The sequence below is a fragment of the Odocoileus virginianus genome, chromosome 8 (assembly GCF_023699985.2).
Source record: "Odocoileus virginianus isolate 20LAN1187 ecotype Illinois chromosome 8, Ovbor_1.2, whole genome shotgun sequence".
NCBI lineage: Eukaryota > Metazoa > Chordata > Mammalia > Artiodactyla > Cervidae > Odocoileus > Odocoileus virginianus.
Window position 1 is genome coordinate 79969910 of NC_069681.1, and position 25546 is coordinate 79995455.

Genomic DNA, 25546 nt, shown 5'->3' on the forward strand with positions numbered 1-25546 from the left:
ATAATTTTAAAATTTGCAGGCACTCTACCCTATACATAAATCATTATAAAAAAAAGACTTATGATTAAGGAGATGTTTCATCTTCATGTTCATGTTTGTACTGAGCCTTTTTGATACACAAGATTGCCTATGTTTCTAATACCAGTGAACTTGAATGCAGATAGCTGACCAGACAACTGATTATTAGGTAGAGAAGATTAAGAGAGTAGTTATCATTCAAAGAGACTTTGAATACATTAAATTCGAGAGCTAAGATACTCTGTAGAGAAAATCTTGTGTTAGCCCTTTGTTTTATGAATATAAAACTGAATACAGAGAAAAAAAGAATTTACGTAAAGTGTGAAATTGAATGCAAGTCTAAATTCCTAAATTATCTTCTATATCACATTGCCATTTATGAGATGGAACACTATTAAATGGCATGGTTTTGATCTATATATAATTATCAAGAACATAACATTTTTAAGTCAGATATTTCATTCCAATCCCAAAGAAAGGCAATGCCAAAGAATGCTCAAACTACCACTCAGTTGCACTCATCTCACACACTAGTAAAGTGATGCTTAAAATTCTCCAAGCCAGGCTTCAGCAATACGTGAACCATGAACTTCCAGATGTTCATGCTGGTTTTAGAAAAGGCAGAGGAACCAGAGATCAAATTGCCAACATCCACTGGATCATTGAAAAAGCAAGAGAGTTCCAGAAAAACATATATTTCTGCTTTATTGACTATGCCAAAGCCTTTGACTCTGTGGGTCACAATAAACTGTGGAAAATTCTGAAAAAGATAGGAATACCAGACCACCTGACCTACCTCTTGAGAAACCTATATGCAGGTCAGGAAGCTACAGTTAGAACTGGACATGGAACATCAGACTGCTTCCAAATAGGAAAAGGAGTATGTCAAGGCTGTATATTGTCACCCTGCCTATTTAACTTACATGCAGAGTACATCATGACAAACGCTGGGCTGGAGGAAGCACAAGCTGGAATCAAGATTGTTGAGAAATATCAATAACCTCATATATGCAGATGATACCACCCTTATGGCAGAAAGTGAAGAGGAACTAAAGAGCCTCTTGATGAAAGTGAAAGAGGAGAGTGAAAAAGTTGGCTTAAAGCTCAACATTCAGAAAACTAAGATCATGGCATCCAGTCCCATCACTTCATGGGAAATAGATGGGGAAACAGTGGTAACAGTGGCAGACTTTATTTTTCTGGGCTCCAAAATCACTGCAGATGGTGATTGCAGCCTTGAAATTAAAAGACACTTACTCCTTGGAAGGAAAGTTATGACCAACCTAGACAGCATATTAAAAAGCAGAGACATTACTTTGCCAACAAAGGTCTGTCTAGTCAAGGCTATGGTTTTTCCAGTAGTCATGTATGGATGTGAATGTTGAACTATAAAGAAAGCTGAGTGCCGAAGAATTGATGCTTTTGAACTGTGGTGTTGGAGAAGACTCTTGAGAGTCCCTTGGACTGAAGGAGATCCAACCAGTCCATCCTAAAGGAGATCAGTCCTGGGTGTTCATTGGAAGGACTGATGCTGAAGCTGAAACTCCAATACTTTGGCCACCTGATGCGAAGAGCTGACTCATTTGAAAAGACCCCGATAGTGGGAAAGATTGAAGGCAGTGGGAAAGATTGAGGGCAGGAGGAGAAGGGGACAACAGAGGATAAGATAATTGGATGGCATCACCAACTCAGTGGGCATGGGTTTGGCTGGACTCTGGGAGTTGTTGATGGGCAGGGAGGCCTGGTGTGCTGCAGTTCAGGGGGTCACAAAGAGTCACACACGACTGAGTGACTGAACTGAACTGATACTATATTAGGCTTCCCTGGTGGCTCAGATGGTAAAAAAGATCTCCCTGCAATTCAGGAGACCTGGGTTCAATCCCTGGGTCGGGAATATCCCCTGGAGAAGGGAATGGCTACTCACTCCAGTAATGTTGCCTGGAGAGTTCCATGGATAAAAGAACCTGGTAGGCTACAGTTCATGGTGTGGCAAAGAGTTGGACACGACTGAACAATGAACACTTATATACTATATTAGGGGCTTCCCTGGTAGCTCAGCAGTAAAGAATTCCCCTGCCAACGCAGGAGACCTGGGTTCAATACCTCGGTCGGGACGATCTCCTGGAAAAGGAAGTGGCAAACCATTCCAGTGTTCTTGCTGGGAAATCCCATCTATAGAGCAGCCTGGCAGGCTACCGTCCATGGGATAACAAAACTTAAGGCACTACGTAGCAACTAAACAGCAACAACAACAATATTGTATTGGTAAAATAATAAGTAGATGTGCATTTTTTATAAACTATTTTGTTTCTAAAATGCTTGCTTTTAGAATATGTTAAAATCAGAATTTCAGAATTGGAAGGTAGATTAAAAGTCATAAATTATCTGATAATATTACTTAATGGGCTTCCCTTGTGACTCAGATGGTAAAGAATCTGCCTACAATGTGGGAATCCCAGATTATTAACATTCAAATTACTTTCCATATACTCTATGTATAAACACATGGAAAGAACACAGTTTTACCAGTTTGAAAAGTGACCATATATATATGCATATATATATATATATATATGTTAGAATAACTTTCAAAATATTATATTATCTGAGTTTTGAAAATTGAATTGATAATAAATACCCTTTATCTCAAGGCTAGATATCATTTCTTTCTTATATAGATAGAGGTGTATTATCATGCACTGTTGGTATTTCTTTTAGTCACAGTGCGCCCAATATGCTGCTGATAGAAGAGAGGAAGAGAAGATGTGTGACCACCTCATAAGTGCCGCAAAGCATCGGGACCACGTGACTGCAAATCAGTTGAAACAGAAAATCCTGAACATTCTCACAAATAAGCATGGTGCATGGGGAGCAGTTTCTCATAGGTGAGTTGTAAAAAAGAATACTAGAAGTAAATAGTAACTCATAGGTTAATTTTAAAAGTTATAAGTAAGAAATAACTATTAATTTAAAAATTACTCATATACTATTAAAGTATTATAAATTGCTTGATTTTTTTCCTGAAATCTTTTTTAATTACTCTTTAGAATGGCTTTAAAAGAAAATCTAGACTTTTACAAGTAATCTAGTGGAAGTTATTTCTAATTTATAATTGATGTATAATAATACAAAATTTGTTTAGACAAGTATCTTAGGCTATCATTTCTCATATATAGCAAGGGTGTTATAAGAAATGGTTTGTTTTTAATCTTTTAGAGTCAGCTCTTCAAATTATTAGATATATGTCATTCTTAATTTTTCTTATATATAAGTAATAATAATATAAGCATGTATTATGGAGAAGTAATACATTGTTTAAAAATATTTTTATTTCATATTTCTCTATTCACTTTTTCTTAGGAAAGGTTTTCATCTCAAATTAGGCTAATTGTGAGACTATAATAAGTGTTTTTCTACTAAAGTTTTGTGGGCATAAAATTGTTTGTTTTCTTCTGCACAATGTTTTCTAGAAAAATAGTAGTGAATCAGGTCACTATATTTAGATTGCTAATGTCCTTCATTTATATATATTAGTATTATCTTATCTCATTGAATGTTTTTATCAAGTCTCTGTCTGGCGGAATTTAGGGGTTGGTTAACTGTGGACAGGATACCAAGAAAAATTCTGGTAGAAGTGATTCTGTTAGTTAGAACATCTGGAATATGGCCAGGATAGTAGTTGATCAACTGTTCCGGGATCTCAAGTATAAGGTAGATTTAAGAAAACTATTATTTGAATTTAAAGTAAAATTAGAACATAACCATCTTTAAAAATAGTTAACTCTAGATATTTGTTTCTTATAATAATAACAATACGAGCACATCTAACATTAATTAAATATTTATTGTTTGCCAGGCACTATACTAAGAATGTTAAATGAGATTTTTTTTTAACATTCAGAGAATCTCCATTAAGGTTGATACTAAAATTTTTTTTTTCATATTACAATGAGGAAATTGAAGATTTCAGAGTTTAAGTGGAACCTGTGTACTGTCACACAGTTTTACAAGTAGAAGCAGACAGTGTCAGTCAAGGTCACCAGACAAACAGAAAAGGCCCAACAGAACATATGTAGGACACAGATATAGATTTAGATGTGAATATGGATATGAATGTAGATATACAGATATCAATTTATTTCAAAGAATTGGCTCACATGCTTATGGGACCTGGCAAATCTGAAATCTTTAGGCTGGGCTGGCAGTCTGGAAGCGCAGACAGGATTTCTGTCTTGAGGCAGAATTCCTTCTCCAGGAAACCTAGGTCTTTTGTCTTAAGACCTTCAACTGATCAGATGAGGCCCACCCACATTACTGGGCATAATATCCTTTACTTAAAGTCAACTGATTATACATGTTATCTCACCTACAAAATACCTTCACAGCAACATCTAGAATAGTATTTGATGAAACAGCTGAGCACCAAAGCCTGGCCTGCCCTCAAATAATGAAATTATAGTTTAGTAGAAGGGGCTGATATTAAACAAATAATTATAGAAATAAAACATTAATAACAAACTTCAGCAAATGTCAGGAAAGAAAAATATAGGGTCCTTTGAAAGAAAAGAGTGTAACAGAAGATCTTTATTTTAGATTAGAGATTCAGGGAAGACTTTTTCAAAGAAGGTCAGTTTAGGCCAAATTTCGAGGGATGAGAAGGAAATCATCAGCAAAGGTTGGGATACAGAACATTAGGAGAGAAACATTACAAATACTCAGAGTGTAGAAATAATAAAATGAACAGAAAAAGGGAGTTTTATGTCTACAGCTCAGTGAGCGGTGGGGTTGGTGTCTTGAGATGAGGCTGGAGAGAAACATATGAACCTGATGATTTAAAGTCCTGTAGATCACAAGGATTTGTGACTTTATCCTAACTGGCATGAAAAGCAGTGAAGGGTTTTGAGCAGAAGGGTAACATGATCTGATTTATGTTTAAAAAGATTAGTCTGAAAAAAAAAAGAAAAAAAAAAGATTAGTCTGGCTGCTTTATGAAGACATATACTAGAAGAAATAGGAAAGTATGGTCACCCTGTTACAGCTGAGGTCACATGTCACCCTTTCTATAGTTTCCTGGGTTCTCTGCCTTTTGTAAACCTGATTCCTCATAGTTTGTGCTAATTATCTGTATTGTAACTATCTATGGTATATCACTTAATATTTTATAGCAACATAGATGTGCCTGTCTGTTCCAATAGCCTTGTGGTTTCCTCAGTGGAGAGGTTGAATAGCACTTATAGATATATTCTTGTTATTAAATATATGTTAAATCTGAAGGAATTTCATCTGTATAATGTTTTACTTCCTGTTTTACAAAAAAAATGCTTAATTTTAACATACAATTCCTTTTAACTTTATCTTTTGACTCAATTATGCTGCTCGCTGGCTCTAACATATTTTAACTTTTGAATTAATATAATGTTATTGATCTTGATTTCTTCCCTGTGGAAAAACTAGAATTTGAGAGCTTTTTTAAAATATACAATACAAGTTGTATTGCCCAGTATATTGGTAACATACTAAGTATAAGAAACAATCTATTAATATTAATTGTGATCTTGTTAACACTGTGAAATCTAAGATGACCAAAAAATTAACCTGCTTAGAAATAAAAAATATTCGTATCGTAGCTCATTCTCATTTAATGGCTATGAAACTTCATAGAATAGCATGCCATAGCTTCTAAAAAGTTATATAAATAAATATAACAGGTTCAAATGAGAGGATGGACATAGTTATTGGATTTCAATCTGATAGTCTACACTTCCAAAACAAGACTTCATCTGTAGCAAGAGTTCTCTCACTCTATCAAGAATTTAAAGCCAAAGTAATGAAATAACTCAAACTAAGCATTATAAGCATAAAGTATTAACTTAAAATAACGTAAATTAAACACTAAAACATAGAGCAAGGAGTGAGCAGCTAGTATTTGAAGTGAAAATCATATGCTTTTGAAACAAAGTCTAGATTTGGAATATTCTGAAACAGTGGTATTAACTTTCACTTCCCGGCTCCATTTCTCTGTCCTTTGTCTTAAAACGTTCACTGATGCCATCTATAATGGGTATGAACTACAACCACTGCACTCAGATTTTATTTAAACCCGAATTAATTTGCCCTGAGTCCCCTCCATGGGAGTTGGAAAACTCAGTCTTGTTTATTAATAGGGCCCCACACACTCAAGGATTATGTTGAGATTCTGCTAATCTTATTAATGTAAAGCTCTGGATTTTCATTTTACTCTGAGCTCTAGAGATACATTTAATTTATTCTTGAAAGTAGGTCTGTTTCTGGAAAAAATTAGACTTTAGTTTCTGGATTAATGCAAGAAGCTGTGGTGCCTGGGGAACAGCTCCACATGTTCCTGCCCTTTCATTGGAAGTAAATGCACCATCTCACTTTCAGGACCCTCTTCTTACATCATCTTCTTAATCTTAAAATAAACTACCCAAACCCTGGATACCTCAGTCTCTTCTCCCCTCAAGACTCATTGTCCAGCATGTCTTCTGGGATAGTGCAGTTGCCTTTTAAAAGGAGTATCTCATATCTGCTAAGAAGGTAAAAATAGCTTCAGATTTCTAGATTCAAAACCCTGCTTATTTTGGAGAAGTTGGCATAGAGTGTAGTGGGGATTTTGCTTAATTTTCTGATCCCTTTTATTCCCTGGCTGGGACTTTTTGGAACCATCTGTCTGAGCTATACGTTCTGTAACCATGGAACAAATTTTCATTTTCCTTGGGTACTTGAATCTTTAACATTGAACTCATTGTGTTCTAATTAATTTAGGTCACTGATTATAACCACTTTAATAGAAAACATACATCTAAAATTATGTAACATCATTGTGACTTGATGATTAAATGGTTAGTAAAGAGTCAGGAATGTTGCCCAGGTTGCTGTTGTCACTCACCGGTGCCATTCTTAGAGCTCAGAAACACTGAAAGAAGTGGTGTAGACGGGAAGATGATTATTGAGTTTGTCTTGCCCGAATCATATTTTAATGGAAAAGTCTACCATGAAGAAGAAAATAGAGCTCAATATGACAGTAGGTCACTGTTCATGCATGTGATGAACTTCTTAGACATGGCCAAATATATATTTCCAATCCCCAACAAATCTCATCTCTCTTATTCCTTGATTTACTTCTTTCTTTCGTCTCCCACTCCCCATACAACACACGTACACACATTGTCCCTCAACAGGTCGTGTCAGCAATACATCTATATTTTTTCTTCTTCCAACCACCAAGAATTGTTAGAATATGGATTCCTGTAGGGTAGTAGGATTTTTATTTTGAGTTAATTTTACTGTATTTTGAATTATTTTCCCAACTTCTCTGAATGTATCACATGATGTTTTCTCTGATACAGCAAAACATTTGAATATGCAAGAGATGACAAGGTCTGTACTCCATTTCCTTCCAAATAAAAGGAAGGAGCCTAATTGTAAACTTTTAAAATATGTAAGAAACTGCTTATATTCTGTCAACAACCAAAAAGAGAAAGAGCTATATCTGTGACTATTAAGCTGTATCTGTAAATAGGTTAAAAAGTACATTATCTTTAATTCATCACTTCTAGGGTTTATTGCTGGATAGTTTCATCAAGGCAAAGGAGTGAACGTATTAAGTTACAAATAAGAAAGTGATTGAAGTCATAGAGTGCTAAGTGATAATCTAAAATAGTTAAGGAAGCAAAGTAAAGAAAGCAGGGGATTGATACACAGAAAATAATGGAGTCAAGAAAATAAGAGTCAGTGAACTGAAGCTATGGGAATCTCTCAGATGTTTGATTTTAAGATTTCAGAAATATATCAGAACAGGTTACCAAATCCAGAATGTGGTCATAAAAATACAATAATTAAGTGGAATCAGGTTGAAAATCATAGTAATGAGATCAAGAAACTGAAAGGATGGAATCTTGCATTTGGCACTTAGGTTGAATTGTTAATGTTTAGTCGCTAAGACATGTCTGACTCTTTGTGAACCTGTGGACTACAGCACACCAGGCTTCCGTGTCCTTCATTGCCTCCCAGAGTTTACTCAAATTCATCTCCACTGAGTTAGTGATGCTATCTAACCATCTTATTCTCTACAGCCTTCTTCTACCTTTGGCTTCAACCGTTCCCAGCATCAGGGTCTTTTTAAGTGAGTCAGCTTTTTGCATAAGGTAGCCAAAGTATAGAAGCTTCAGCTTCAGCATCAGTCCTTCCAATGAATATTGAGGGTTGATTTCCTTTAAGATTGACTGGTTTGATCTCCTTGCAGTCCAAGGGACTCTAAAGAGTCTTCTGTAGCCCCAGAGTTCAGAAACATTGATTCTTTGGCATTCAGTCTTCTTTATGGTCCAGCTCTCACATCCATACACAACTAAACTACTAGAAAAACCATAGCTCTGACCGTACAGAATTTTGTTGGCAAAGTGATGTGTCTGCTTTTTAATATCCTATCTAGGTTTGTCACACTTTTCCTTCCAAGTAGCAAGCATCTTTGAATTTCGTAGCTGCAGTCACCATTTGCAGTGATTTTGGAGCCCAAAGAAAGAAAATTTGTCACTGCTTTGACATTTTCCCTTTCTCTTTACCATGAAGTGGAGGGACTGGATGCCATGATCTTAGTTTTTTGAATGTTGAGTTTTAACCTGGCTTTTTCTCTCTCTTCTTTCACCCTCATCAAGAGGCTCTTTAGTTCCACTTTACTTTTCTATAGTTAGAGTAGTGTCATCTGCATAACTGAGGTGTTGATATTTCTCCCGACAATCTTGATTCCAGCTTGTGACTCATCCAGCTTGGTATTTTGCATGATGTGTACAACCTTGATTTATAATTCCAGTATTTGAGATGGAAAGGAAGATTGTGTACAACTTCTGAGTCTTCAGTAAATAAAAGGAAAAGCCTGGGAAGCTGGGAGAATATTCCAAATGGGGAAAAGACCAAAGTGGTATTACTAGATTCAGCAAAAACCTTAAAGGAGTGTCAGAGTTCATCTTCCCTTAGAGAGAGAGAAAACTTTAACAGCCTGTCGTTTAATTCTCCCTTAGAATTCTAATGCAGATTATATAGGTAAGAACAATTACTTGAAAGGGCTAGAGGATTTTAGATCACTAAGGATTGTGTGCGTCTGGACCAGAAACGCCTGTGTTATTTCGATGTGAAGGAGCTCAAGCTGAAACGTCTGTTTGATAACCAATATCATTTCTACTACCTTTTTCCCTCTAAAATACATAGACTTTTTTGAACAATCAAGATGTTTATTTTAGTAAGTCTCTCCAAAGTAAAATACTTTATAAAATGCTTCATATAGCATTAGAATGACATGATCTACACAAATGAAAATAATGAAGAAAATCAATAAACAAATATAAAATAATAAAACACACAAAAATTAAACACTTTGTCAGGCATTGAAATCATTAGTTTTAAAATGAAAATTAATGTTTTGAATCTCCACAGTAACAAAACTTCTCCTTGACCTTCAAATAGCATAAAGTTAAAATTTTTTGACCATTTGAAATAAGTGTCTGGAGTTAAATTAAGTTTATCACAGTCCCTCAGTCCTTTATTTGACTGCTAATTAAAATATTCATATACCAAACTGTAGACAATATTTTTCAGCCAGTAAAATCTGTTATCTTGGCAGCTGGCAATTTTGTAGGAATCATTGGAGATAGTACATTATTAGGCTGTTGAGAAAACTCTCTGGATGCCTTTGAGGTAACTGTTTTTATAAGCTTGCTTTTTTGATATTTTTTTAGATATTTTAGATATTTTTACTTAAATATCACTACACTCCCTAAAATAATATGTTAAACCCATTGACTTTTTGAAACTCATGAAATGACATGAAAACATTTTTATAAACATTTAAGAATTTGAATTTGAACAATATTTTCCTCAGCAAATACCCTTTTTATAACTACATCTTTTTTGCTTTTATAAATGAGTAGTTTACAGTGATAGTGCTCTATATTTTATACACACTGAAATTTTATGGATTAAAATGTGAAGTTGTTTTTAATATTTGTGTTTACAAGTAGTTTAGTGTCTTTTGTCAACAATAAGGGTTGCCTGTTTAGTTGGAAAGTGTCATTGCCCTAGAGTGCTGTATTTTGAAGTCATCTGTCACAAATACAATGTAGAGAGAGAAGACTATTTATGTTTATGGCATTTTAAGTAACTGAGTTAAACCCTTTGGAATATAGAGAAATGGCTTATTTACTGTCATCACTGTTCACTTAATCTTGTGACCCTGACATGATAGCATTCCCATAAATCTCCCATGTGGTAGTTCGATAAAACAGATGAACATCAAAATGTAATGATTATTTCAGCTTTAGGAATTAACTGTGTGATGGAATAAATGTGGCCCAGAGTGATACTACAGAAGCATTTTACCACTCCCTTTTTCTAACAAGTAATGCTAGAAAATAATTATTCAGTATAATTTATACTCTATTTTCAGATAGTATTTTCAGTATCTAATAGTCATTAAGAAAAAAAGAAAATAAATGCAAATAGTATGCATATTGTTACTGTTTTTTCAAAGTTTAATTTTTTGGCATTTTAAGATTATTAATATTAATATAATAAGGTTGGTTTTTACAAGGATGCTTTAATATAGCTTTGTCTTATATTGTGTTTTCATTATATCACATCCCTGTGTTAATTTTTTTCTATATGCACTTTTTTTAATATTTGAGATTATATGGTTTCTCAAACATAAAGTCTTAATGTCTGTTTATCTGTTTGTTTTAGCACACTTTTTTGTAAACAACTAGTGAGGCATTCTGAAAAACAACAAAAACAAAAATTGAGGGTAATGAGTCATTCAAGAAAAAAAAAGAAGTGTGGCACTAGGATAATTAGTGGAAGAAACTAAAACATCCTCACACACCAGAGACCATCTCCACAAACCAGAAGAAAATCCAACTTTTGTTCAACATTTTGTAAAAGTAAATGCTATTAATACTCTTATTGCTTAGATAACAAATCAAATAAAATGATCTTAAACAGTTTACATTTGTCTCCTACCAACTTCATATGTAAAAAACTTTTTGTCAGTTTTGTTTGGCATGGTAAAACCTTTAATCCTCTTTCAAATAGGATTTGGTACTTGGGCTACTATTAATCCAATTTGCATGGTAATGATAAATTCTAAACATGAAATGTGTGCTATATAATGTAAAATCTGTGGGGAGAATTCTTCTATGAGGGAAGCATGGTATTTATATTTTTATAATATTATTTTAGAAATATAAAAAATCTGTAAAACAAGCCCATAAGCATTTTAGTAGCAATTCAGGAAGGAAACAAAGAAAATGAAACTCTGAAGTCTGTCAGGAAAGACCAATTACCGATATGATACAAGTCCCCAGAAAAATAAGATGAACCATGTATCTTTACTAATTGAATCTTAAGCCATTAGCATCAAGTTGAAAACAATCTTCCATGAAGAAAAGGCTGATGTGTATCATTAAAGATATAATCAGCTCCTTTACTTTTAGGTATAGACAACTGAGCCCTAAGAAGAACTGTTTTAATAGCTTTTCAAGCTAATGTAAGTCCTAAAAACTTGATTCATATGATTTTTGTAGAAGCTGCAAATTGTAATATCTCTTTGTAGACAGTAAGACAGAAACTGTTTTCTTTCAAGTGGAATTCTTTTGTGTTACCATTATTCAGTAAATAGTTACCAAATTGCAGTCAAACCCTCTACAGATGAAGATGCAGTTCAGAGCCAGGGAATGGGGTATTCCATAAAGAGGGTTTTTATGCCTTTTGAGTCTTAACATAAATTTTAAAATTGAGTACGGCTGGCTTTTGTATGAAGAAAGACATTTGAGGGCTAGGCAATAAAATATGCCAAATATAAACCATCACACAGGCATTTTTAAAGCTTTAGATTTATCAGCTGAGAAGCTGAGTGTGTTTTAGTGCACTTTAAGGCACATTATTAAGCAGTAAGTTAACATATGAAAAAGATAAGTAGCAAAATACCTTGTTAACTTCTTTAGGAGCAGTTGTTACAAATATAATAATTGAGTGTTAATTACAATTTTCACCTTACAGTAGATTTGATGGTGTCATGGTCAGAGTTATGTGAGCATTGGTTTCAAGTATTGCTGGTTCAGAGGCACTAACTTGATGTTCAAGGGCACTGTTCCCTTAAGGAATAATTGCTACTTACTTTAAAATAAAATTGGCAAATCAGTGAATTTTTATGTAATTCTATGTCACATATAGGTCTTTTAAATCCATATCAGAAGTAAAGTTTTCTTCTCTGGTTTTACCTAATTACTGCTTATTTACCATCTCCCAGATCTTTTTAGTGAAACCTCCACTTTGGTCAACTCATTCGATCTATAAAAATGAGAGTCATCTTATAAAACAACCTAACATATGCTCCACAAAGTACCTTTGTGACTACTCTCTGCTCATCTAATTTTGTTATATATAATTCAGGACCTAGAGAAATAAAATACCTCAGATTTGTCACTTTGTGTTTCTTGAGTTTCTTCAATATCTATTCTGTCCAACTTGAAGCCCTGCCATTTTAATAATGCTTTTCACTTGGAAATTATGGTTTCATCCATCTTCCTGCAATCCAAGATTACTTGTTTTTATTTGGAGTATATATTATAAATCCCTTTACATTAGTATTCTTTGTTCCATCTTTTGAAACATTCTGTACTCCAAATATTTTAAAGTTACCTCTCTGATCTATTTTTCACATTTAAAATTTACATTATTATTGATACATTCTGCTTTTAAGTAGGTTGTGATTGATTAAAAACAGTAAGTACAAATGTTAGTTATTTTAATTCTTATGATTCACTCCTTGCCCCATGTTTAATTCTTATGATTCACTCCTTGCCCCATGTTTCCCCAAAGGATAACTTCTTAAATATTTAAAAATCCAAAAATACTTAAATTATACCTAAAAAGTAGTATATCAACTCAGTTCAGTGTGTTTTGGGTTTCAGATGCTAGGGCTAGAAAGTATTGTTAAGGAGGGTTTGCTATTCCAGCCCCTGCCCAGAATCAAACACTCACACCATCCCAGCACGTGTTTGTTGTCCATGGACTGACTTGTTGAAATGCCACCTGGTCAGATTAGAATTCCCAACTATTCAGTTGATGTCTGTTGACGTCTGTGAGATCTTAAAGTGGAGAAGACTGAACTTAAGTGTTACATTTTTGGTTTAGTTCCTTCCTCCTCACTTCTTTAACACATTTTTACTTGGTTTATATCTCTGCCATACATGTATATTTATCTTTTTCCTTTACTGCCCAAACCCCAAGTTCCTCAGGAGCCAAAGTTCTTTGTATGTAGCAGAGTACCTGACATGTAAGAGGAGGTCTGTAAATAAATATTGCTGAGTAAGTAAGGAGGTAATTGAATGAAAGAATGAACGAATACAGGAATTCAAAGTACCTATAACTGGTCCCAAAGGATTCTGAAATATTACCAAATGTACTCAATAAAGAATAATAATATTATTTAGGTTTATTTGCTAAGGTTTCAGAAATTATTAAGTTTGGATAAAGAACTAAATAAGGACTTTCAGCCTCCACCTCTGACTTTCTTTTTTTACCTTGCAATATAGAAAGAATGAGCAATACTATAATTCAGAATATTTTGAATATGTTAACTACAATATTTTATGTGTTTAACATAATTCTAATTTTCAGTGCATCATTTGGTAAACTTTGAACATAAGAAAAATAAACTAAATTGGTAAATGTAAAATTTAAGTTCATTACATTATTGGTTTATAAGTATTAATTGAATAATTATATAGATATCATTACATTCGAGGTTTGGACTCAGACTTGAATTCAAATTTTATCTCCAGAGCTTAAGATTTGTGTAACTTTTGTAAATTTCCTAAATTCTCCAAACTTCAATATTTTTCATTTATAAAATACAACATAATAACTATTTAATAGAGTTGTGGAACATAAATTAGATAAATTAGAAAACAATATCCTACTGCATCTGCCTGCCAGTACTGGAGACACAAGAGACATGGGTTTGATCCCTGGGTCTGGAAGGTCCCCTGGAGTAGGAAATAAACAGCCACTCCAGTGTTCTTGCCTGGAGAATCCCGTGGACAGAGGAGCACAGTGGGCTCCAGTCCATGGGGTTGCACAGATTGGACATGACTGAGCGCATGCACACTATTCCTATTCTACACTACCCTGCAACATTTTATCAAGTGTTTATTAAAGAAATTAATATTTTAAGCCCACAATATTAACAGACACTTAAACATATCTTTATGGGTCTGATATCTAATAATTTACCTTATGGTTTGCTTTTATGCTTCTCACTGTCATCTAAATGAAAGTATTTAGTAATTGGCATTACATTTTTACAAAGATATAGAAATACATGTTGGTATGCATATTTTTATACATATAGAATATTTAATAGAAATAACCTTCCTAAATAAACCTTTGGAGAGTATTGTTCATTAGTAAAGTTTTTCTAAGACAAAAATATCACTAACTATGCTGTAAAGTCAGAAATTCGGCCTTTGGTTTCAAAATTTTGAGGCAGCTTTTAAAAAATTACCAAAGTTAACATATTTAGGCCTAATGTTTAGGAAAAATGTTAGGCATGTTTCCTAATTTTTTAATTTGTAGTTTAATATGAGTGATATTTTTGTTGTTTTCAGTTGCTTAATAAATTGTTGATTCTTGAATATTTGAAAGACAACACCTCTTTGTTAAATATTTTTTACCATTAAAGTGTTTTGAGGGGAAACAACTGGCATATGATTTGTCAGGGACTCACTGGGTAGTATAAGTCATAAATCTTTGTTGTTGTTGTTACTTTTTAAAAAATTTCTTTTTGTTTTTTTAAACTGTTGTTTTTGGTCAAAAATGGGTGAGGGGGAAAATGGCCCATTATTTCCATGATCTAGAGGTTTTACTGCAGCAGCTGAGCAGCTCACTTTGATTCAATGCTACATTAACTTTTCCATTACGGTATTGCTGCAAAGCGCAGAGCCCTTAAGCATTATGAAGTTGCTGTCTGGCATTTGTTCATTGATATGGCTGCTATATTTGAATGTTGCAATCATTCCAGGGAAACCTTCATCACTTTTTAAAAATGTTGTTCCTCTCATTTTAAATTTAGTTAAGTTTCATTTCCCTACTGTGTTTTAAGTGTCTGTAAACATTTTTATAAGCCTGAATTTTTTCCTTATTTAGAACTTCTGTCACTTTAATGACAATATAATTATAGTGTTGCTGTTATTCAAAAAATGCAGATTTGCATGAGGCAACTCTTATTTTAGAATAAAGGCAAGTCTTTTGCTGTCACACATGTCTTTTGGTTCATTGTTCTTTTTTTTCCCCCTACTTTTCATTCATTCTGTAAATTATCCCAGTTGTCTAGAATTATGCAACAACTGAGGAATGGTCTCCAGGAGGCAGAAGTCTTGAGGGGAGACTGATGATAGAAGGAATGTGGTGTTCTTCCCTTCTGGATGGTGAGATTGTTGAAGCAGAGGAAGACTAGGAGTAGTGGAGTAGTTAGGAAAAAGGATTGTGACATAGTGGGCACATGCTCCAATAAAGGGAGATAAGTTGTGATAAGCCTGCTTAGGTTTAACGGTGTTGTTCCCAACTGAGCAGGCTGGAGATCTGTATTGAGGCCCCTGTCCAGCATTTAATCCTAGTAAGTGTTTAGGTGCCCTTGCTTCCCAGTAAGAGGATAAATTCTATAGGAATGAAAAGGCTATGACTATCAGATACCCTTTGTTTCATATTTCCTTAAAGAATTAAGCAAGAGGGAAAGCACTGATAAGAACTGAGCATCTGCTGTGAGATGTTTTGTTTGTTGGCAGGTTGGAGTTGAGCTGTTTGGTTTGGTTTTGGATGTTTTTTGGCAGGGAGAGGGTTCTATTTTAACTCAACATAGATTAATAGAAGAGACAGATTTTCCTACAGGCTTTGAAAATGATCTATAGTGGTGGTAGGACTGTTGATGTTGATCAAAAGGAGTATCAGCTAATGAGCTGGACCAGCATGGACCAGTAGCAGAGATGGTGAAATGCTAGGTGGAAGAGGAAGCTTCTTAACTACTGATCTGTGATTGTGGAGAAAGACAAATGGCAAAATCCAGTCCCCTGCCAGTGAACAACTAAAAGGTCCATTTAGATTGAACTGATGAGGCTGGTAATAAGAAGAAACTGTCCTATGGGGATTAGGGTTTGACAGGATATCCTTTTCTTCTATAGTGGTAATCTCTATTCCCTATAATTTTGATGGTTAATTTCCCCCAGTGCAAATGCTTCCAAGCTTTTACATCTGAACTGTCATGAAGCAGCAAGGTGCCATCTCTCATTTCACAACCTTGTTAAAATTTACCTCTTCCAATGAATAAGCCTCTAGCTCAGAGCCCAGTGATGATTACTTATCTATCCCAGATATTTAACCTTCCAGTTGTCTCAGACTGATTTTAAATTGCTTTCTTGGCCCAGTGCTTGGAAGGTATTTGCCTTCTACCTTCACAGTAACGTCACTTAAATTCTTATGCTTTCCACCAGTGCAGTTCTTCTATCTTTATGACCTCTGTGATACCTGTCTTTCATTTATCCAATCAAAACAGCAGGGAAAAAAAAAAAGAACAGCAAACGTACACACAGATATACAATTGCATTCCCTGTCAAAAATAAAACACAGATTTAGGTCTTTTCATTGAAATCTTTTACTCTTACTCTGGTTTTTACCAAGCTTTTTGCTATTCACTTTATGACAGTGGCTTAGAGGAGATAGTGCTCTGTCAAAATACCTTTCTAACAATCATCATAGTGTGGCTTTAGGATTAGAAGAACAAAATTGAATTGATATGTTGATACCACATCAATAATAATGACATTTTTGATGATCTATATAACAATTGAATTGATGTATCATTAAGTCTTACTGTCTTGGGGAAAGGGAATTTAGATATACAGAATGAGGAATGTGCTTGTGTGTGTCTAGGACTAGACCTATACAAATTGAAGTAAATCTAGTTTTGTTTCATCCCACCTTGTATTTTGGAGTTCTCTGCTGTTAGAAGTCTCTTTGGCCCAGGTTACTGCATGGCCTCTGGAAAACGAACCTTAAAAAAAACCTCTCTCCTTCATAGGCATAAGTCTGTTTTGCTAATGGAAACTAAAAGACAGAAAACTGTTCATAACAAGAATGAATGTCTGTGGTCAAATTCTAGGAAATGGAATTGATCATTCTATGTATGTTTTTGAGATTCCCTGATATGTTTAAACTATACCATGACATTGGCTAGCCATTTAATATCCTCCACTTGTAAAGTTAGTTTTGTAATTTTTGCTTGTGTGTTGGTAAGACTGCAAGTAAGGTCAAGGTTTTAGCATTTTTATTTATGGGGAAATCAAATTGATAGAAATAAATTTCAAGTAAGCAGTGAAATGAACCACTGATTCTGTTCAGTTCAGTTCAGTCACTCAGGCATGTCTGACCTTTGTGACCCCATAGACTGCAGCACACCAGGCTTCCCTGTCCATCACCAACTCCTGGAGCTTGCTCAAACTCATGTCCATCAAATCGGTGATGCCATCCAACCATCTCATCCTCTGTCATCCCTTTCTCCTGCCTTCAATCTTTCCTAGCATCAGGGGCTTTTCCAGTGGGTCAGTTCTTCCCATCAGGTGGCCGAAGTATTGGAGTTTCAGCTTCAGCATCAGTCCTTCCAATGAATGTTCAGGACTGATTTCTTTAGGATAGACCGGTTTCATCTCCTTGCTGTCCAAGGGACTCTCAAGAGTCTTCTCCAACACCACAGTTCAAAAGCATCAATTCTTCAGCGCTCAGCTTTCTTTATAGTCCAACTCTCACATCCATACATGACTACTGGAAAAAGCATAGCTTTGACTAGACGGACATTTGTTGGCAAACTAATGTCTCTGCTTTTTACATGCTGTCTAGGTTGGTAATAGCTTTTCTTCGAGGACCAAGCATGTTTTAATTTCATGACTGCAGTCACTATCTGCAGTGATTTTTGAGCCCAAGAAAATAAAGTCTGTCACTGTTTCCATTGTTTCCCCACCTATTTGCCATGAAGTAATGGGACTGGATGCCATGATCTTAGTTTTCTGAATGTTGAGTTTTAGGCCAACTTTTTTGCTCTGCTTTTTCACTTTCCTCAAGAGGCTTTTTAGTTCTTCTTTGCTTTCTGCCATAAGGGCAGTGTCATCTGTGTATCTGAGGTTATTGATATATCTCCCGACAGTCTTGATCCCAGCTTGTGATTCATCCAGCCCAGCGTTTCGCATGATGTACTCTGCATATAAGTCAAGGTGACAGTATACAGCCTTGACGTACTCCTTTCCCAATTTGGAACCAGTCTGTTGTTCCCTGTCCAGTTCTAACTGTTGCTTCTTGACCTGCATACGGATTCTCAGGAGGCAGGTCAGGTGGTCTGATATTCCCATCTCTTTAAGAATTTTCCACAGTTTGTTGTGATGTACACAGTCAAAGGCTTTGGCTTAGTCAATAAAGCAGAGGTAGATGTTTTTCTGGAACTCTCATTCTTTTTCGATGATCCAACAGATGCTGGCAATTTGATCTCTGGTTCCTCTGTCGTTTCTAAAACCAGCTTTAAAAAAAATAATAAAAATAAATTAAAATAAAAAATAAAATAAAACCAGCTTTAACATCTGGAAGTTCATGGTTCACATACTGTTGAAGCCTGGTTTGGAGAATTTTGAGCATTACTTTTCTAGCATGTGAGATAAGTGCAATTGTGCGGTAGTTTGAGCATTCTTTGGCATTGCCTTTCTTTGGGATTGGAATGAAAGCTGACCTTTTCCAGTCCTGTGGCCACTGCTGAGTTTTCCAAATTTGCTGGCATACTGAGCGCAGCACTGTCACAGCATCACCTTTTAGGATTTGAAATAGCTCAACTACAATTCCATCATGTCACCTAGCTCTGTTCGTAGTGTTGCTTCCTAAGCCCCACTTGACTTCACATTCCAGGATGTCTGACTCTAGGTGGGTGATCACACCATCATGGTTATCTGGGTCATGAAGATTTTTTTGTATAGTTCTTCTGTGTATTCTTGCCATCTCTTCTTTATGTCTTCTGTTTCTGCTTAGGTCCATACCATTTCTGTCATTTATTGTGCCCATCTTTGCATGAAAAGAAGCTCTATATACTCAGCAAAAACAAGACTGGGAGCTGACTGTGGCTCCTTATTGCAAATTTCAGACTTAAATTGAAGAAAGTAGGGAAAACCACTAGACTGTTCAAGTATGACCTAAATCAAATCCCTTCCTATTTTATAGTGGAAGTAGCAAATAGATTTCAGAAATTAGATCTGATAGACAAGAGTCCCTGAAGAACTGTGGACAGAGGGAGGTTCATGACATTGTACAGGAGACAGTGATCAAGACCATCCCCAAGTAAAAGAAATGCAAAAAGGCTAAATGGTTGTCTGAGAAGGCCTTACAAATAGCTGAGAAAACAAGAGAAGCTAAAGGCAAAAGAGAAAAGGAAAGATATGAGCATCTGAATGCAGAGTTCCAAAGAATAGCAAGGAGAGATAAGAAAGCCTTCCTCAGCGATCAGTGCAAAGAAATAGAGGAAAACAATAGAATGAGAAAGACTAGAGATCTCTTCAAGAAAATTAGAGTTACCAAGGAAACATTTCATGCAAAGATGGGCACAATAAAGGACAGAAATGGTATGGACCACAGATTACTATAGCAGAAAAGAAGAAAGCAAACAAAAGGCATTAAAATAATTAGCAATTCTTTTAACTTTAAAATATAACATAGGAAAAGTGCATATGTTATAATGAAAAATACCAATGTATTTTCAAAAACTAAAGCTGTCTATGTAATTAAACTGGAAAACCAACAAAGACCTACTATATAGCACAGGGAATTATGCTTAATATTATATAACAATCTAAAGGGGAAAATAATTTGAAAAACAATAGATACATTTGTGTGTATAATTGGTTATTCTCATCGCTGAGTAGTAGTCTGTCCATTTGTGAATATACCTGAACTTATTTATGAATTACACAGATGGTGACTGTTATGAATAGTGTTGCTACAAATATTTTCATATGTTTGTTTCTGATTCCATTATTTGTTGATAAACAAATAAATATGTTTCTGGTAGGCATGTACCTGGAATTGGAATTGCTACGTGATAATACTGGCTTGGCTTCCCCAGTGGCTCAGCGGTAGAGAATCTGCCTGCAAAGCATGAATCACAGGTTCAGTCCCTGGGTCTGGAAGATCCCGTAGACTAGGAAATGGCAACCCACTACAGTATTCTTGCTTGGGAAATCCCGAGGGCAGAGGAGTCCATGGAGCCGCAAAAGAGTTGGATGTGACTTAGAGACTAAACAGCAACAAGTGTAGTCTTAGGTTTAGCTTTACTGCTTACCAGTTTGCCCGAGTTTTCAGTTGTTCTACATTCTCTTCAACACTTGGCATTTTCTGTCTTTTTCATTTTGGACATTCAGGTAGGAGTAAAATGTCCTGAATTATAGTCTTGGTCTGCATTTTCCCAAATTCATACCTTTTAGTTTGTTTTACTTTTTACAGTGCCTAAGAACTCCAGTACAGTGTTGAATGAATTGAAGTGTGATAGTGGACATACTTGTCTTGTTCTGGCAAGGGAAAGGCTTTAAATATTTTGCCATAATTGTAGTATTTGCCGTAGGGTGCATTGTTTGCTCTTTGTAGATATTCTTAATCAAGTAAAAGGAACTTCTTTTACCTTCCCTTCCCTTCCCATACTGGTTTGTTAAAAACTTTTTATCTTGATAGGTAAATAATTTTGTCAGTGTTTTTTCCTGATTTATCATAGTGGCCATATAATTTTTCTTCTTTTTTTCTATTAATGTAATGACTCAGTTGATTGGTGTTATAATGTTAAGCTGATATACCAAAAGGTGATTGTTAAGCTGGTTAATGACTTTTCAGACTAGCAACTTCTCAAGAGTTTAAGTGCCTGACCTCTGGCAGTGTGCTAGTACATAGATTGGTGTTTTGTTAGCTAACTGGTAGTTCAATTAATATGTCATTTGGGAGAATATATACATTCTTCCATCCAAATTAATAAATGTTAAACAACTATCCAATGATATGACACACAGCAGGCCACTGTGGTATATACTGTGTAGCATACAAAGATACATAAGACTCACTCTCAGCTCCAAGGAGCTGTAATCTAGTTTGTGAGACCATACCGATTCTTAGGTAATTGTAATGTTAACATAAAGCAATCTTTAATAACAGTTAAGTGAAGCATTAATTAGATTGTATATTTTATAAAGAAATGGACCAATGTTCATCCTTTGCAGTCCCAAGAAATAGCACAGGATTGAAAAAGCCAGGCTTATTTCATTACATTAAATGATCCAGAATAAAGTACGAGACTATTAGTAGTTAAAGATAAGACTTCAAGAGAGAGTTCAGATTCAATCAAGGAAGATCTTTAATGCCCAGTGAAAGGTTAGACCTGGATGTGAAGGCAACTCAACTTTACCAGATAAGAAAATAAGTCTTGAGAGGTCATGACCTGCCTGTGGTGATACAACATCACAACTGGAGTTCATGAGAAGAAAAAATGTAATCGTCTTGATCCTTAATGAAATTTTCTACCCCTTCCAAACTAGTTTATTTGACTAATTATTACAGTGGTATTAATTTATATTCATAAGAATAGTTTGTTTCTTGTCTTTTTTTAATTGTATTCTTCTCTGTCTATTTATATATAATGCTATATATAATGCTCAGTTGTAAAATCAAATTGATGAGAAGTGGGAGGGAGAAAGCAATTATTCTTTAGCCATGACAGATATAATAGGCCTTCATGTCATATGATACTGAATGTTAAAGCGAGGTCACAGGGCACTAGAGAAAAGGAAACAAGCAATATAGTACCTCTGGGTGATGAATGTGACGGGAAACATCTTATGGGCGTACTGGCCAGGATATTTATCATTTAGTACTGAAACTCTGGTGACATGATAACAAGGTTTTTCTATAGTGATCATGATACCAGAAGCCCTTAGACTCTCTTCATGATGACTTCTTTATACCATTAACTCAAAGCTTTCTTAAAAAGAGGTCAAGGACCACAGGTTTTATTAGGGATGATGAAAATGATGTTGTATATTCCCTTTTTTGCACTGTCCTTTTTAATCTTAATATTCAAAGCAAATCATGTAATTCTATTTTCTTTAACACATATTTAAGCATCACATGGGTTAGCCCTTATTGAGAGTCAAAAGGAAACAATAAAGAGCAAAGTACTAAGGATATTGGAGTGAATAATGCTGTTGTTATTTTTATGTAGCAAATATCTTTTGGGAGGTAAGTTATATATTTCAGAAGACATTACTACATATAAAAATGGTCAATAATATGTATAATGAATGAATTAATGGAGAAAATAACTGAATTGTTATTATCACTCTTTCATAAGCCTGGAAGTAAGGCATTATTCCTTTCTCATTCACTCTGTATTTATCTCAATTTTGAAATAGGCTTCCATTTTCAAAAGTGTCATAGTTATTAATAATATCCACTTTAATAGTAAATCTCAATTTTTAATATGAACTAAAAATTCAGAAGTTAAAGTAAATTAAAAATGAAAATGCTTAACTTTGGCAACAAAGGAAACTTTGATTTAGCCCCTAGTTTAGACTTTTATGAGCTGTATTTCAGGTTTGAACTTGTACTAGAAATGAATGAGTAATCAGTCTGGTATGAACAATGTACCTTAGCACATGATTCTCTTGTGCCATCTGCCTTTCTATAATCTGAGGACCAGCAGATACTGATGCATAATGTAGCTGCTTTGCCCTATGTCCTTAAACACATTATTGCTGGCAGGATGTACACCTCATTGTAAGCGATTGTACATAGCAATACCTTACAGATTGAGGGAGATTTGAATTTCTAAGAGAATTCAATAGAAGAGAAGTTTAGACATAGCTTATAGAGCAATAAGTAAGCATTAATCAAAACTGCCCACCTAGGAAGACTGCCTGCGTTAGGTAAATTAGGAGGTATTAAAATGAGAGAGTTTGACTGGTAGAATTTTTAAGATCTGTCACATTTGAGAATCAAAGAAACTGATATATTGTCTAAAGTCAGAAGTTAAAATAATGTCAGTCAAAAGTAAGCTATGTCTAGCTTTACTTAGAGGGAATGAGGAAATAGAACAGAAGTGAAAGTGAAAGTCACTCAGTCATGTCCGACTCTTTGCGACCCCATGGACTGCACAGTCCATAGAATTCTCCAGGCCAGAATACTAGAGTGGGTAGCCTTTCCCTTCTCCAGGGGATATTCCCAACCCACGGATCGAACCCAGGTCTCTCGCATTGCAGGCAGATTCTTTACCTGCTGAGCCACAGATAGAACAGAGGTCATTCCTTAAAATCGAAGTAAGAACTGAGTCTTATTTCAGAGAATTGCAGGCCTCCACGTGACTCCCTCATAGCTCAGTTGGTAAAGACTCTCCTGCAGTGCAGGAGACCCCAGTTCGATTCCTGGGTTGGGAAGATCCACTAGAGAAGGGATAGGCTACCCATTCAGTATTCTTGGGCTTCCCTTTTGGCTCAGCTGGTAAAGAATCCACCTGCAATGCAGGAGACCTGTTTTGGGAAGATCCTCTGGAGGAGGGAAAGGCTACCCACTCCGGTATTCCGGCCTGGAGAATTCTATGGACTGTATAGTCCATGGGATCGCAAAGAGTCGGACACGACTGAGCAACTTTCACTTCACTTCACTTCACGTGCTCAAAGGAATCATCAGTGTGTCCTTGGAAAAAACGCTTTTTAGTGAATTTCCTGGCTGACTGGAAAGGGCAGAGAAGGCAGCCACTGAGAGACCATTGTGGTGAGCAGGTCAGGCATGGCCCGATGTGACTTGTCCTGGTGTGGGCATTCTCCTCGCCCATCAACAGCTGGTGGTAAACAGGACCTACTTTGTGTCTCTCTGCTGCTGGGAGAAATGTGGAAAGAGATAGTAAATATATCAAAGTTGGGAAAGTTGAAAATTTTTTAAAATATTCATAAAATTTGAACTTAATGACAAAAATAATGTTGACAACATTCTACTAGTGTTTTAAAAAAAATAAATAGGGCAAATAATTTCAGGAAAAGAAATTATTCTTTAAACATATTCTTTTATGTTGGAGATAAATGGGTATTTTCTTCCATGTTTGGGACTGTGGTGAAACAGCCAGTCAGATTGGTATTGGCCTGTGATATGATGGGCTGGCCATATGAGAGTCCCATTTGGAAAGGTAAATCTAGCACAGAGGCCCAGGAGGTTTATGGAAACGACTAAGATAAAGATTGAAAAGAAAGGAGATTCTAATACCCAAACCCAGTCACAAACATACTGATTGGCAGAGCATACCATGGCTTAGTGAGTAACACAGCAAGCAAATGCCAGAAAATAGAACATAATTAATATCAATTTTAAGTGCAATGCTGTGGACTGTAGCCCGCCAGGCTCTTCTGTCAATGGGATTCTTGAAGCAAGAATACTGGAGTGGGTTGCTGTGTCCTCCTGCTGGGGATCTTCCTGACACAGGAATTGAATCCATGTCTCTTGTGTCTGCTGCATTGGCAGGCTGGTTCTTCACTGCTAGCACCACTTGGATTAGCACTTTATTATTGAGTCCTTTGTCATGTTCTAAAGAGTATTTACTTATCCTCAATTTTTATACCTAAATAAATTCTTTCTAATTTAAGTGGTAAGTTACATCTCTAAGGCATTAAGTATTGAGATATGTAAGAGTAATATATCTCCAGAAGTACCTGATACATAATCAGAGGAGTACTTTAATCACTCAAAAGGTTACAGACTATTTTTGTCATTACTCAAATTTATTTACACTTTTTTCTGAATCAGAGTATTTTAGCACCTACAAGCCTAGAATTGCAAGGCATTTTTAAATTTCTTATTTTCAACCATGTCCTTTTTGCAAATGGATACCTTTTCTAGAGAGATAAGAGCATAATATTGTACCATTCCCAAAGTTAATTATGAGGCTTGTTTAAGGATCACCAGCCAGAATTCAGTTTGAAGATTTCATCCAGTTTTTTTACCATTTCCTCTCAAAAATATATTTCTGCCACTGTTGGCTTAGATACCCTAGGTCTGAAACCCTGCATTGATTGAAGTACATTTTCTTCTTCTTCAACCATTATTTTTGTTCTTCAGATAAAGCTTTTGAGTCTTTGCTGTATTAAAATTTTTAGTAAGTTCTGTGGAAGCTCAGTTTTATTAATTTAAACTTTGATAAATTAAGGTTGGCATGATGATATTTATGTATTATCTACAAAGTACTCCTTTTTTACTATATATGGTATAAATTTAAAATATTTTTGTTTTAACTTTATAGTTTTTATAATAACCAATTTTTGTCTTCCTTTTCTTTTGTTTAACCATTTACTTCTACCTGGTTAAAAAATATAAGTCATGTGTTTCTGGGTTTGCAACTTTAAGAAATTAATATTTT

General features: G+C 35.2%; 1 protein-coding gene across 7 annotated transcripts in view; it reads left to right on the forward strand.

The window, feature by feature from the left end:
• The window catches only part of NBEA (neurobeachin), a 642892-nt gene that overhangs the window by 338599 nt on the left and 278747 nt on the right, over nucleotides 1-25546 (forward strand). For all 7 annotated transcript variants that reach the window (XM_070471793.1, XM_070471794.1, XM_070471796.1 and 4 more), the window contains one exon: nucleotides 2737-2903. In XM_070471793.1, coding sequence (XP_070327894.1) covers nucleotides 2737-2903 — 167 coding nt within the window. The remainder of the gene's footprint in view (nucleotides 1-2736; nucleotides 2904-25546) is intronic.